This window comes from Podarcis erhardii (assembly GCF_964252035.2).
Source record: "Podarcis erhardii genome assembly, chromosome: 3".
Lineage (NCBI taxonomy): Eukaryota > Metazoa > Chordata > Lepidosauria > Squamata > Lacertidae > Podarcis > Podarcis erhardii.
This window is the reverse complement of record NC_138507.1, coordinates 91,813,417-91,828,213: the sequence shown is the minus strand read 5'-3', so window position 1 is coordinate 91,828,213 and position 14,797 is coordinate 91,813,417. Positions and strand designations below refer to the sequence as shown.

The following is a 14,797-nucleotide window of genomic DNA, read 5'->3' as shown; positions in this document are numbered from 1 at the left end:
TTTTTCTGTTATGAATTGTATTTAATGTTTTGTGATACATGTAAATCCCTCCATGAACTTGAGTGGCATTCCTGATGTTGATTTATATAACAATGATAACAGATGATGTTGATGATGGACTAGGCTTCCGAAGGTTGCCCTTAGATTTTTTTTCTTTGTGATTTGGAATGAAGATATCTCTCAAGAGTGGGATCTGTTTAACAGCTCCATTTGTGCACTATTTCACAAAGTTGGGCCTGGTGGGTCTAGAGGTGTCAAATGTAAGGCTTGTTGATAATGGTGCTCCCCTTTTTGCACATGGATTCTATATACCCAAGGTAGTGCTCCTTCCTTTAGCTCATTTGTATTTTGTTGAAAAAACACACCCATTGCTAGCTTTTCCAGAATACATTGTAGCTACCGTATTTTTTGCCCTATAGGGCGCACCGGCACATAGGACACACCTCGGTTTTTTTGGGGGGAAATTAATAATAAAAAATAATTTCCCCCCCCCCAGCCGCGGGGCTGGGGCAGGGGAAACCTGAGCTTCCCCCGACCCCAGCCCCCAGAACAGGCTGCTATCCGCAAGCCTTGCGAGCCCGGCGGCAACTCCCGCCGGGCTTGCAAGGCTTGCAGACACCTGCGCAAAGCAGGCTGCTGCCCTCAAGCCTTGTGAGCCCGTGAGAACTCCCCCCGGGCTTGCAAGGCTTGCGGATAGCTTCCTGAAGCCTAGAGAGCGAGAGGGGTCAGTGCGCACCAACCCCTCTCGCTCTCCAGGCTTCAGTGAAAGCCTGCATTCGCCCCATAGGACGCACACACATTTCTCCTTCATTTTTGGAGGGGGAAAAGTGTGTCCTATAGGGCGAAAAATATTTTAGTTCAGCAGAACTAATTTTTTTTTTTAAAAAACTCAGACACAAAGAACTCTGTGTGTTTTCATAGGTGTCAACAGCCTACTGTGATTGTGTGAGTTTGTCGGCTACAGGATTTTACAGGTGAGTTGGAACAGGAACCAAGTGGGATTCCAAATAATACTTCTAAATGTTATTGGGTGCTCTTTATCTCTACTGGTGTGCATATGAAGTGTGCATATATGAAGTGTGCATATAATAAGAAGATATGATCTAGTAATCTCTTTGAAGGCTGTATTTTATAAACTTTATGTGCCTGCTAACTTTTCCTTGGCACTAAAGTCATCTGCAGTCTCTACCTGACCCATGGCATACAAATGTAAAAGCAGTTCCCATTCATTCAAATCATACCTTAAAGTGTTAAGACTCCAAAGTAGAACCAACCCTTTAATATTCCCATTCTGTAAATACAGAATTCAGAACTATGCATCTCCTACAAGCTTCAGAAGACCTTAGATAAGGTGTGGAAAAAAGTGACACCCTCCAGACATTCAAACTCCAATTCCCATCAGCCCCAGTCAAAATGGGCAAGGGTTGGGGTGATGGGAATTGGAGTCAACAACATCTGGACAGGAACAACATTGGATCTCTAACTATCTACTAACTTAGATTTCAGTTTACTTTATTTAAAGTGCCGTTTTGGTGTAGAAACTCAGGCTCCACAAGAGCTTTCAAGCTCACTTGCCAATTCTTTATGTGCAACATCATTTGCAATGCCCTAATTTCTGCAGGTGGCGCTGTGGGTTAAACCACAGAGCCTAGGACTTGCCGATCAGAAGGTTGGCAGTTCGAATCCAATCCCTGTGACGGGGTGAGCTCCCATTTCTCGGTCCCAGCTCCTGCCAACCTAGCAGTTCAAAAGCACATCAAGTGCAAGTAGATAAATAGGTAAATATCTGGCGGGAAGGTAAACAGTGTTTCCGTGTGCTGCTCTGGTTTGCCAGAAGTGGCTTAGTCATGCTGGCCACATGACCCAGAAGCTGTATGCCGGCTTCCGCGGCCAATAAAGTGAGATGAACCCCAGAGTCGGCCACAACTGGAGCTAATGGTTAGGGGTCCCTTTACCTTTACCTTACTTTCTGCAGTAGTTTTGGGAATCAAACAAGCAACCAATTTAAGCTTATAGAGCTGAATGAAAATGATCTCCTCAAATTATCCACACTCTCTGTGGGTGGTAAAAACAGAGGAGGACATTTTACTGAAGCCTGAACTTCTCTAATAGTTTTAGGTGGAGCTGGAAAAAGAGGGGAAACATTTAAAATTTGCAATAAATTGATTTTTGAAATGTTTTGTATTGCTTAATATTGAAAGGAAACTCGATTTTTTGTTCATGCTTGTGAATAAAGGAAGCGGTGGACTAAGATGGGATGACTGCAAGGAGTAGAGATCCCATCCATTGCTTTCTTCAGCATTAATAAACAGTATTAAAATTGGATCTACCATTGTATCCAGAACTGGAGTGGGTGCCAAAGGGATGTGGCCAGGGGAGAGACCCAGGGGCCAGGCAGAGAAAGCTGGAGGGCTGCATTTGGCCCTCTGAGGTTCCTCATCCATGGCTTATCATCAGTGTCCTGGCTTGTTCCATAATAATGTAGTAGGCCCAATGTTGTAACCCCTTGGAATTACATGAGTGAAGAGGTAGAAGCATAGTTCTAGAGGTATATGGACAAGAGGCTGGAGAGCAACTAAAAATCTAGTATGGTTGAAAGATAAAAAGGGAGAGGTGGGGATCTGGCCTGGCATATTTCAGAGAGCAATCAAAGGCATGCAGATCTCCAAACTTCGACTAATCATGATTACCGCCCTGATCCTCAAAACTCCCCGAATTCTTGTTGAGTCCAGTAACTTGCATTTTTGCCCACCAGGAAGTGATTCAATGGGGTAAGAAAAAGACCTTTCTTTCAGTCAAGTGATGAGCAAAATTCCTGCAGATTTCATTTTTTCCTTCTTTCTTGCCACCCTTAAGAATTCCAGACCTTGGGTATGACTATGAGAAAAATGAAGGAAAGCCCTTCTGCTACTTCTCTTATGGTGTGGCTTGTTCTGAGGTTGAGATTGACTGTCTGACAGGTGACCATAAGGTAAGTAAGTTAGGCAGATTTGTCAAAAGTATTTCTTTGTTCTGGTGGACTGGGAAAGTACTTAATAACCTGAGTATATTTGATAAGGAAGTTTATTTCCAGCTCTGGTATTCGTTGAGTGAAATACCTGACTGCTCTGTGTATATCAGGGATGGGCCACCTGTGGCCAACCAGAGGCAGTTGAACTCCAACTCCCATCAGCCCCAGCCAGCATTGCCAGGGATGAGGGAGGTATAGTCTGAACTTCTGGAGGAAACACATATAATTGGGCAATTATATACTTTATATATTATATAAAATATACTGTGTATATTATATACACAGTGATTATGTTCTGAGAATGGTTTCCACACAAGCCACTAGCTATGAAGACTTATATTCAAGTTTCAAAGGCTTCAGATATTTGACTTCCAACCAAGAGCCAACACCTTTTTGCTGAAGTACTCTTCATGTCTATTTCCCCATGATCTTTGCAATAATCATGTAACTTAGGCCACCTCTCTTAGCTCAGGCTAGGCTATTAAATAGCGGCTTCTCCCAGACAATATGGCACATTCATGGCTTAGCTGAGAGTTCATCTCTTCCAAGTTGGAGCTCAGGCTCAGAGCTACTATGTGTCAATTCAGGTTCAAGTGAGACTTGGGGAAAAGGCACATCTCAGTGGTAGAGCATCTGCTCTGCCTGGAGCAGATACTGTACTGAATCCTTAGCTTCTCCAGGTAGAGCTGACAAAAAGCTCCTGCCTGAAAAGCTGGAGAACAGATTAAACAGTACTGAACTAGATGGGCCAGTGGCCTGACTCTAAGGTAGCATATTGATGTTCATATGTCCCCCTTTTAATTCATTGCATAAAGTGAGTCCTGTCCTTACTCAGCCTTTGCTTTTGCCGATATTTAGAATGTCCGCACAGACATCGTGATGGATGTTGGCACCAGCTTGAACCCGGCTATAGATATAGGGCAGGTAAGCAATACAACACGATCCTGTTCTGTGGTGCTGTAGCATGTCTGCATGCTAGCTGGATTATTAAATTGGTCAATGAGCAGCAACAGGCCTGATAAACAGCAGCATGAACTTTTGTGGCAGGAGAGATGGTTAATTGCTAATTTATTATTAGCTTGTTTTTGCTCATCAAGTTTTTGGCAAATGATTCATTTCTGCACAATGGAACAGGGGAAAAATTAGATCTAGTGGTCATTGCACTGTTCCCAAGCTTTTGTTTTGCATTCTTCAAGTCAGTTACTCTAGAGTAATTCTATTTACTTCAGTGGCCCCATTGCAGCAAGTAGTCAAAGGAGTCTTGTTTTGGAGAGGCTAAACCTCATATTTCCGGGTTCATTTTTCATTTTAACCTGCAGACCACCCGAACTCTTAAAACTAGATATACTAGCCTAAACTTTAGGCTTCCTGTACCAGCAACTAAATACTGAAATTGGGCAGATACAGATAAATTTGTTTATGAATCATGACTCATGATGACCATATGCCACAAGGTCATTCTGCTATTATCCCATAAATATTTGGACTACCAATATTTATTACTAATACCAGCAGTGGCAGCACTCCTGCCACTCCTGCATGATGTTCATTTGGCATCAAACATGTCCTAGCCAATGAGAAAAATTAACTGAAAAGTTCCACATGGCTATGGGATGGGAACTTCCTTGGTCATTTTGGAGGACTCCTACTTCTCAATTCAGTTCTGATTGGGGGAGCCCAGGAGACATCAGTGGCCTTGGGTGGCATTCAAATACGTTTTACTCAGAGTAGAGTAGTTGAAATTAATGAGCATGACTGAGTTAGGTCCATTTATTTCAATGGGTCTTCTCTGAGTAAAATTTAGTTGAATACCACCCCAGGAGTGCTCTCTACCCGCTTTGGTTGGAGTGGGATGGTCTTGCTGTGGTGATTTGGTCATGTCCAAACAAGACTACTGTAATGTGCTCTGTTTGGGGCTGACTTTAGAGGCTGACTTTTTATTTTGTGTCTGATTTGATTTTTGTGTCTTTACATTTACAGATAGAAGGAGCCTTTGTCCAAGGAGTTGGGCTTTTTACCCTGGAGGAGCTGCGTTATTCCCCAGAAGGCAACCTGTACACCCGCGGGCCTGGAATGTACAAAATCCCTGCATTCGGTGACATCCCAACAGAGTTTCATGTGTCTCTTCTCCGGGACTGTCCAAACAGCAAAGCCATCTATTCATCCAAGGTACAGTATCATCTGGAGCTGCAGCTTTTCCACAGACATTGCACATTTTAACACAAAATAAACAGCAGTGATGGAATGAGGAATGCTATTTTGCCTTATATTTCTTAGAGCCACCGGCAGAGCCACCGGCAGTCAGTGTAGGCCATGGACCAATGGTGTGAGGTGGTCTAAGGCAGCTTACTATGTTCCCAGTACAGTGGTACCTCAGGTTGCGAACACCTTGGGTTACAAACACCTTGGGTTACAGACTCTACTAACCCGGACGTAGTACCTAAGGTTAAGAACTTTACTTCAGGATGAGAACAGAAATTGTGTGGCGGCAGCGCGAGGCCCCATTAGCTAAAGTAGTACCTCAGGTTAAGAACGGTTTCAGATTAAGAACGGCCCTCCGGAACGAATGAAGTTCGTAATCAGAGGTACTGGCCATGGGTACTGCATACTGTGAGCTGTGAATTAGTAGTGGCTGGAGCAATGCTTGATGCTCTTCAATCTCTCTAGGCTGTTGGTGAACCTCCCTTGTTCCTGTCAGCCTCCGTGTTTTATGCCATCAAAGATGCCATCGTCTCTGCCAGGGAAGAATCGGGACTGAAGGAGCCATTCCGACTAGACAGCCCAGCCACCCCAGAGAGAATACGCAATGGTTGTGTGGATAACTTCACCAAACTGGTAGGTTAACTGGCCTCCTTTCTCACGATTTCATCTTCTGTAATGCAATTCAGTAATCATTCCTTGGTGGTCTGCAGCTTTCATTTCAGTGGGTTCCCCTATCACGAATTAACGAATACTTCACATTTGTATGGCATCTTCAAGTGTGCCATACAAACACGTTGCCTATCATCATCATCATCATCATCATCACTATCATTATCATTATCATTATTAATAAATTTTTATTTATCCCCTGCCCATCTGGCTGGGTTTCCCCAGCCATTCTGGGTGGCTTCCAACAAAATATTAAAAATACAATAAAACATGAAACATTAAAAACTTCCCTAAACAGGACTGCCTTCAGATGTCTTTTAAAAGTCAGAAATAATAATAATAATTATTATTGCATTCCTTATAACCACCCTGTGAGGTAAGTCAATATTATTATTAGGAACAGGGGACAAATTTGATTCAGTTGGCATTTAAAGGCAAACTTACTTAATTTACAGTTTTTGAAGCGATGGGTGAACAGATATGTAGCCATCCGTTGAATGCCTCCCACCTCCTTCAGGTATACTGGACCGAGGCCGTTTAGGGCTTTAAAGGTCAGCACCAACACTTTGAATTGTGCTCAGAAACGTACTGGGAGCCAATGTAGGTCTTTCAAGACCGGTGTTATATGGTCTCGGCGGGCGCCCCCAGTCACCAGTCTAGCTGCTGCATTCTGGATTAGTTGTAGTTTCCGAGTCACCTTCAAAGGTAGCCCCACATAGAGCGCATTGCAGTAGTCCAAGCAGGAGATAACCAGAGCATGCACCACTCTGGCAAGACAGTTTGCGGGCAGATAGGGTCTCAGCCTGCGTACCAGGTGGAGCTGGTAAACAGCTGCCCTGGACAGAGAATTGACCTGTGCCTCCATGGACAGCTGTGAGTCCAAAATGACTCCCAGGCTGTGCACCTGGTCCTTCAGGGGCACAGTTACCCCATTCAGGACCAGGGAATCCTCCACACCTGCCCGCCTCCTGTCCCCCCAAAACAGTACTTCTGTCTTGTCAGGATTCAACCTCAATCTGTTAGCCGCCATCCATCCTCCAACCGCCTCCAGACACTCACACAGGACCTTCACCGCCTTCACTGGTTCTGATTTAAAAGAGAGGTAGAGCCTCTAGAAAAAGAGATGCTGGAACTCACTATGAACGCCTTCTTTGTTCTCTTAGAATGGCAATGGTGCCCACCTGTGAGGTGCCAGAACTGAGTTCTGGTGAGTTCTGGCTGAAAAAGTGCTCTGCATGTAGGAAATGCCAGTCAGCCAAATTAAGTGCTCAGCTTGGCAATCTTGTTCTGTTTGGCTACCCCTGATTTACACAATGTGGTTGTCCTCTAGCTGTTGTTGGATACCCAACTCTCATCAGTCCCGGTGTGGTAAAGGGACAGGGATTATGGGAGTTGTAGTCCATCAGCCCCTGGTATAGAAGATAAGTAAATCTGAAGATGGTTACATTCTGTAGTAGCCCAGCAAAGGCCATGCCAACTTTGGGACATGGTCTAGACATTTCAGATGAAGGCAGCTGTTTATCATCCTTCTCTTTCAATTATTTCACTTTTTTTTATCCAGTGTCCATCTGCTGAGCCGGGCACCTTTAAGCCCTGGTCTGTGAGAGTATGAATGAAGTAACCTCTAGGAACCATCTCCACACATCAAGCTGGTTTCACCTCAGGGGACCAAAAGGAAGCAATGACTCACTGCTGGAAACAGATCTGTGTTCCTGCACCTGCCCTGCAGATTCATGAAGCTTTATAATTTAATAGCTGAATCGTCCATTGCCTAAGGAAAGGGTTCCTGTTGGTGGAATACAGCTGGCGTGAAATGTAACAAAGAGGGGGGAAATGTATGGTTTTGCTCTCAGTGAAATCTGAAATCCTTACGTAGTTCATTTAAGCTCATGGCAAAGATCAGCGAAACCCGTTTGCCAATATGTTCACTTTTAAAATGTAATCACAACATTCAATGAAATGCTAATTTGAATCGATTATGATGCAGCCAGTCCCCCCTTTCCACTTTTCCATCCTTCCTCTTTTGGATGTTTGATTGCAAGCAACAATGAGGGCAGGACCCCATTGCATCCTCTCTCTGAATCATAAGGATGTGGGAAGTTCATTAACATTTAGCTAATGAGATCCCAGCCTCTACTCCCACCTTCTACTTTGCTTTTGTATGCTGAGGATATGAGATAACACTGGAAGCAAATGCACAAGGGTTGGCTAATGTCACGATCCTCAGTATAGTTACTGAGTAGGTAGATATGTTGATTTCAGTACCACTTACTCCAAGTGTGCTTGGAGCTGATGTTTAAGAGAGTTAGGGGGAAATAGCTATTACCTAGGTGCTTATGAATTATGGAGAGCCAGTTTGCATCCCATAGTTAAGAGGGCCAGGTCCAAAAGTAGCCAGGATTCCTGTATCTTTTATTGGCTGTGCAGAACAGATGACAAGCTATGCCTGCTGAAATCCTCTCTTCTACACAACTATTAGAAGAGCAGTAGTCTTGCCCTGTTTGTGCATCCGGCCGCCTCACTTATGGTGCATTCCCCTCATTTGGTTTTGCTGAAAGTAGGCCAGGGTAAATTGGCTAGGTTGCAAAAATATGAATGTGTTGAGGCTCACAAGGGACTGCTTTCGCACATTACTTGGCCTTACAGAGGGGTTATGAAAAACACTCCATCAGAAAGATATTTAGCTAGGCTTTCCTTTATATTCTTCCTGAGCTATGATGCTTTGTGCAGCAGGCACTAAATCCCATTTGCTAGCCGTTTGCAAATCTCCTAGATTATATCATTCTGCAAACTTGTCGTCAAAGTTTCAGGTGAACCCCTCCGAGTGAACTGAAGCAAATTGTACAGTTATATCTGAAATTTCATGCAGATTGCTGTGATCAGTTGACAAAAGATTGGTCCTCGAACGATGGCACAATGCAGAGAGTCTTGGCCAGTTGGCCAGGTTTGCTCTGAGATTGTCCTGTGTTTCCCAAAGGTGTATCAGTTCATAATAGAGCTGTTTGAATGAAAAGTCTGCACTCCATTTTCCCAGGCCGCACAATGTTGTATTTCCTATGCTAAACAGCTCCTTTTCATATCAAAACAAAACAACCTTATGGGAACTAGCTCTCAGGGAGAATTAGACATGAACTTATCTCCGAAATGTTCAAGAATCAGTGCACTGCATCGTTCAGGGAAACGGATTTGCATCATGCCTTTGGGATGTCTTGTTGACATTGGACGTGCTATATGAAAGCAGAGTGCTTTCTGGAACTTCTGAGACAGAAGCATACTCAACATTCATGGATGCTTCATTTTCTTGATTGCTGCTAGTAAATGGCGTTCTCACAATGTAAGAAAATAGCCTGCCAGAAGCAAATATGTGCATGAGCCAATGACAACTGAAACATTTGCTGCTTTTCTAAGGGTTTACTTAGTATGCTAATATGCCCATCTTGACTTAGGGGCATTAAATGCTCTTCTGGAACTGTTTAATAATTATGAGCTGACACTATTGCCATTTACTAAAATGACTCCTAGCTGTTGATAGAGAACAATTTCTGTTCTGTTGAAATAAACAGATCAATCATGTCTCCCGCGCTGGTGTTAACTCTCCTGACTTTTGTGGTTTATGTAATACTTGTGGAGTGGGCATATTCAGAGTCCGTCCCCAGTGCAATAATTCTGTACTGCAGCTTAAAGTGTGACTTTCTCTCATGCAAGAAGACCCATCCTTGACAGTTGCTTTCATAAACCAACCCACAGCTTTTCTACAGGTTTCTGACCCATAAAAGGTTCTTTTTAACAGTACCTTTTGTAGGACAAAAGCTGAGGTTTCTCTCGCTAGTCTACATAATATCTTGCCAAGCATAGAAGCAAACTGAAAGCCTGTAGTGTGATATTCTGGAAAATATGAAGCAATAGTAACGCTGAGCTACAATTGTTAGTCCATGGTAACAACGACAAGTTACCAGGAAGCATGTAGTTTTGCTGAAACTGAGGACTTTATAGAATCTTTTAAATGAACTCTCTCATGAATTAGTGTCTTCGTGATCTGAATGTATAAGAAACACTGCTTGAAATGAACTATTTGGGAGGAAATAAATGTGATTTGAAAAGCACTTTGCAAGTTTGCTAAATTACTCACTAGGAAAATACTGTCATTATTATGGGGGCTCTACACTGTGGATGGCTGTGCCACAAAATGTTGATATGGAGGGCAGAAGATTTTCTTGCCCTTTGTGTTGGTATTCCCTATCTCAAACGCAGTCATTTATAACACCACCCAATTTATAGCATGAGAAGAATGTCAAGCATGTACACATATGGGAGAAAACAAAAGGGCACACATATTGAAATGAGGTAGACCGGAGGCCAAATCTGCTCCCAACTCCTGATTACCTCAGAATTGATCCTTGTTGCTTCCTGCATCGCTCCATCGTGGGTCCTGGTCACTTATAAATCAGGGATAGAGAACCTGATTTAAGTCCCTGCTCTTAACTACTAATTGGATGGTTTGGTTCCATTCCATTTAGTCGAAGGCCTTTACTAGGAACTGCAGGGGAACACAGTGCTGTTGTGCTTGTGTCCTGCTTTCAGGCTTCACACAGGCATCTGGCTGGCCACTGTGAGAACAGGATGAGCCATTGGCCTGATCCAGCAGGCCTGTCTTACGTGGCTCCCCACATGCTGTTAGACAAGCTAGAGCGGCGTGGACTCTTCCCTACTAGAGGTCTTGAAGCAGAGGCTGCACAGCCAGTTGTTGGGGGTTGTTTCAGCTCTGGCTTCCCTGCATCCAGCAGAGAGTTGGCCTATATGGTTTACTGGACATCTCACCTTGATGGTTCTATGCCAGAATCTTGAAGCAGAATATCGTGCGCCACGTGTGGGAAAGAACATGTGCACAAAAACAGTTCCAAAAACTAGTGTTAATAGTGCTTTAAACTCCCATAGTGTTTCTCTGTTGGGAGCCGCCCAGAGTGGCTGGGGAAACCCAGCTGGATGGGTGGGGTATTAGCAACAACAACAACAACTTATTATTATTATTATTCTCCTCAAAGTATTCCATAAACAACCATGAACTTACTGACCTTTAAGCGCTGATTTAAAAAGGAATACAGTGTTACCAAAACCAAAGTGTTCCAAAAGCAAGGTGCGCTTTCCCATAGAAAGTAATGCAAAACGGATTAATCCGTTCCAGACTTTTAACAACAACCCCTAAAACAGCAATTTAACATGAATTTTACTATCTAACGAGACCATTGATCCATAAAATGAAAGCAATAACCAATGTACTGTACTATAAAATAAATAAGATAGTATTGTAGATGATAAAAATTAAAACAAAAACTTACTGATGATAGTCATTGTTTGGGTGGGTGGGTGGGGCTTTTATCCATTTCTGCAGTCACACAATCAATCACTAGCTGAACTGGGTTCCACTCAGTCACAAAAGCAAATCAACCAAAAAAGCCTCAATAACAAAAACGCAAAATAAATAGCAAAAACAAAAGCGCCAAACTTAATCCATTCCGGAAGTCTGCTTGACTTCCAAAATGTTCGAAAACCAAGACGCAGCTTCTGATTGGTGCAGGCGCCCTGGAAACAATAGCCGACAACCGCATCGAACGTTCGGCTTCCAAAAATCATTCGAAAACCAGAACACTTACTTCCGGGTTTGGGGCGTTTGAGAACCAAGACATTTGAGAACCAAGGCATTTGAGAACCAAGGTACCACTGTATGGAAGGAGGGGTTCTCAAAAGATTGAATGGATACCAGATACAGTAAGGATGGATGGATTAGGTTTTATTATGGCCACAAACTAAGAAATATATATAGAGAGAGGGGAAAATAACAAAATCAGAACACAGCCTGTGAAGAAAACATTAGATTCACAAGAGAACCAGCAGAAAATTTATTTTATCACCTGCTTCCTAAGAAGTATACTCACACCATTCATTCTGTTCATCACTGTGAAACTTGTATTAGGTCAGCAACCAGAGACCTGTAAGTAAAATCCAGCCCTGAGAGGCGCTGCATGTTCCATGTTGCCAACCTAGAGGCAAGAGATATGGGGAAAGTGCTATTTATTGCAATAAAACATATATGGAGTTCACTATAGCAGGCTGAGTTTGACCAAACTGCGGGAGGCAGCGGAAGACAGGAGTGCCTGGCGTGCTCTGGTCCATGGGGTCACAAAGAGTTGGACACAACTAAACGACTAAACAACAACAAAATAGCAGGCTGAGGCTGCACGCTCTTTCTCACTCATGCTTTCAAAGTAGCTCTCCAGGAAAAATAGATGCTGACCAGGAATCTCTGCTGACCAATGAGTAACGTAGATCCCCATTCTGTATACAAAAGAGGCTGTCACTAGACCAGCTAATTTCTACTGCATTTGTCCTTGATCACAGTAAAGGCCTTTCTCTGTTCTTCCAGCCAAAACAACCCTAACCGCTTCCTGGAATGCAAGTGAGGTTCCAGAGCAAACTGCGGGGAAAGCGAAATGCTTGATAGTCAAACCTGAAAAAGTGGCACAGTCCTTTCCTCTCCCTGAGGGACAGTTGGCTGAGCATCTGCTCTTCTAGCCAGCGATAGGTCCACCGGATTTTGGAGTCTATGAACTCGGGGATCCGGATATTCTCTGGAAGCCCAGCCCGGAGCATTAAATGGCGCACCTCGTTGTCAAGGAACCCAAACATTATTACGTAGTCATACCGCACGAGGCATGGTCTGCACAGACTGACCGACGGTGTCCACTCCATGCTGCGATTCCTGGTCCCGCTGTATAAGATGTACTGAACGAACTCCTTGAAGTTTAGGCCGTCTGCCATCCCATGCATGTAAGCGGAGATAAGTCTCTGGAAAGGCTCCCTGACAAACAGCACTTTGGTGTAGGACTGCATTATAGCCTCCATGGAGGTCCGGTTATACTCACTCAGTGCCTTTTGGCTGCCAAACTGCTGGTGGTGAGGAATTGGCAGCTGCAGGCTAATGTTTTTCTCCAGAAGCATCTCCAACAGCCGCTCCCAGCCTTCCACCCCAGTGGCTTGGGTTTTGCAATACAGGAAGTGCAGTTTGTGGTCCACCATAATTGAAGACAGGGCCTGGGAAGCTTCCTGTTGGGTAGCTGGGAGTCGGGTGATTTTACCTCTTTCGCTGCAGAAGGACCTCAGCGCCTTTTTCCTGAGCTGCTGAATATGCAGGAGACTGTCAAATGTCTGTGGGACATCTTCTTCCGCATCCTCCATGGCCAATCTGCCTGCAAAATAGGATTGGAGGAGGGAGCGGAGTTTGTCTGTGCAAGGGAAGGGTGCTAAGGACTGTGGACCCGGGATTAAATTATTCTCACTGGCTTGCACGGCAGCAGAATTACTATTGAGTTGTTTTATTGCCTATTACTAATCGAAATAGAGTCCCCTTATATGTGCTTTGTTTTTTAGATGCCATGCATGAATCTGTCAAATGCTTTCAAATTATTATTTCGTTATCTTATTGCATTTATATCCCATCTTTCCCTCCAAGGAGCTTGAGGTGGTGTACCTGGTTCTCCCGTCCCCATTTTACCCTCACAACAACCCTGTGAGGTAGGTTAGGTGGAGAGGCAGTGACTGGCCCAAGGTCACCCAGTGAGCCTCATGATTGAATGAGGATTCGAACACTGGTCTCCCAGTTCCTAGTCTAGTACAATAACCACCATACCACATTGGCTCTCCAGTCAATGTGACTGTTAAATAGAAGAGTAAAAGCAAATATAATTTACTTGAGTAAACAGGACCAAGGAATGGGCATTTATGAATATCTCACCATATGAGATATTCTACAGAACTACCACAACTACTGCAGCAAAAGGCTACAGAAGTGCGAAAAGCTTCCTCTGTCAGAATCCTTCATTCTAAATAATTATTAAAAGTACAACCCCTGTCCTCTAGTACGCTTGAAGACTGAACTCAGAGGCACTTGGCAGAATGAGAATACATTGCTGGATTGCATTAGGCTATAATTGTTTCTCCGATTGTCTTCTTATGGTGGCAGTTTAATCCTACCTTGGTTCTGTGGTGTGTTTCTCCAGAGAAGGTGGCTCCACCATAACAGGGAAATGAAACCCAGAAAAGCTAAGATGAGGAGTCGAGCGAAGAAGCGCATGATCTTGTCTGCGCTATCAAAGTGAACGGCTTCTAATGGAAGCAGAGGAAGTAACCTGAAGCAATGTCAGCAGGAGTCCCCTTCAGTGTTTACTCTGGGATGAAGCAACTGCGAGGGTCAGGTTAAAGTACTGTTTGCACATTCGTGGGCATTGCCTGCTTATCTGACTTTCAGGGAAACTGAGACTGATCGAAGAGCCCCAAATCATAGCTGTGCTTCCAACATACATAAGGATGCTATAACATGGGAAACTACAAACAGCTTCAGGTGTCTGTGGGGAATGGCCAAGGCTGGCATCTTAATCTAAATGGAACCGTTTATCTTCTTAATACATAGTTGTAAATAAAGCCTATGAACATCCTACCTAGACATTTGGGGTGCTCTGGGGGAAGCCACATGCTTTAAATAATGTGAATGGCTCTCCGATTGCTTTCTTCTGCAGAATATTTGTTATTGTTTCTAATAAAGCATTTTTAGCCACCCTTCAGGGCTAATACCTTTAAGGCGGCTTACAATACAATAAAAACTATTTTAAATGCAACAGATTGATAACCCCAGCTTTAAAAAAAGGAAATACTTCCATTACCTTCATTTCCACATTGCACCCTTATATTTCCATCAAAGGGTGCTCAAACCATGATACTTTTAAAAAGCTGTGGATGCCAAAGCATCAAAAATTGTGGATTGTCTAAAAGAGGTATTGCCCATTTCCTCTCCTACAAGCATGTCTATGTGTATTTTTAAACATAGATTCAGTATGTGAAGATTTTAATGGAAACAATTCTTAC

General features: G+C 43.6%; 2 protein-coding genes across 3 annotated transcripts in view; one reads left to right on the top strand and one right to left on the bottom strand.

Annotated features, from left to right (window-relative positions):
- XDH (xanthine dehydrogenase) overlaps positions 1-9,462 on the top strand; it is a 61,575-nt gene extending 52,113 nt beyond the window's left edge. The window contains exons 32-37 of the mRNA XM_081854125.1: positions 922-974; positions 2,857-2,971; positions 3,869-3,934; positions 4,991-5,179; positions 5,678-5,845; positions 7,443-9,462. Of these exons, the coding sequence (XP_081710251.1) occupies positions 922-974; positions 2,857-2,971; positions 3,869-3,934; positions 4,991-5,179; positions 5,678-5,845; positions 7,443-7,493 (642 nt within the window). The 3' untranslated portion in view covers positions 7,494-9,462. The remainder of the gene's footprint in view (positions 1-921; positions 975-2,856; positions 2,972-3,868; positions 3,935-4,990; positions 5,180-5,677; positions 5,846-7,442) is intronic.
- Positions 9,463-11,654: 2,192 nt separating this feature from the next.
- LOC309338664 (carbohydrate sulfotransferase 8-like) lies at positions 11,655-14,065 on the bottom strand. Of its 2 annotated transcripts, none has more exons than XM_081855985.1 (2): positions 13,910-14,065; positions 11,655-13,125 (listed from the first exon to the last, which is right to left on the bottom strand). In XM_081855985.1, the coding sequence occupies exons 1-2, from the start codon at positions 14,007-14,009 to the stop codon at positions 12,314-12,316; spliced, it is 912 nt and encodes a 303-aa protein (XP_081712111.1). In that variant the 5' UTR covers positions 14,010-14,065; the 3' UTR covers positions 11,655-12,313. The 2 variants fall into 2 exon arrangements, with proteins under 2 accessions (XP_081712111.1, XP_081712112.1); XM_081855986.1 differs by having other exon boundaries at positions 11,655-13,121.
- Positions 14,066-14,797: the final 732 nt, after the last annotated feature.

What these genes read in the sequence shown, in the direction of transcription:
- LOC309338664 (XM_081855985.1), bottom strand. Translation starts at nt 14,009, where the DNA reads ATGCGCTTCTTCGCTCGACTCCTCATCTTAGCTTTTCTGGGTTTCATT. An exon ending in AAACACACCACAGAACCAAG is followed by an intron (nt 13,126 to 13,909) that starts GTAGGATTAAAC and finishes CCTATTTTGCAG; the next exon opens with GCAGATTGGCCATGGAGGAT.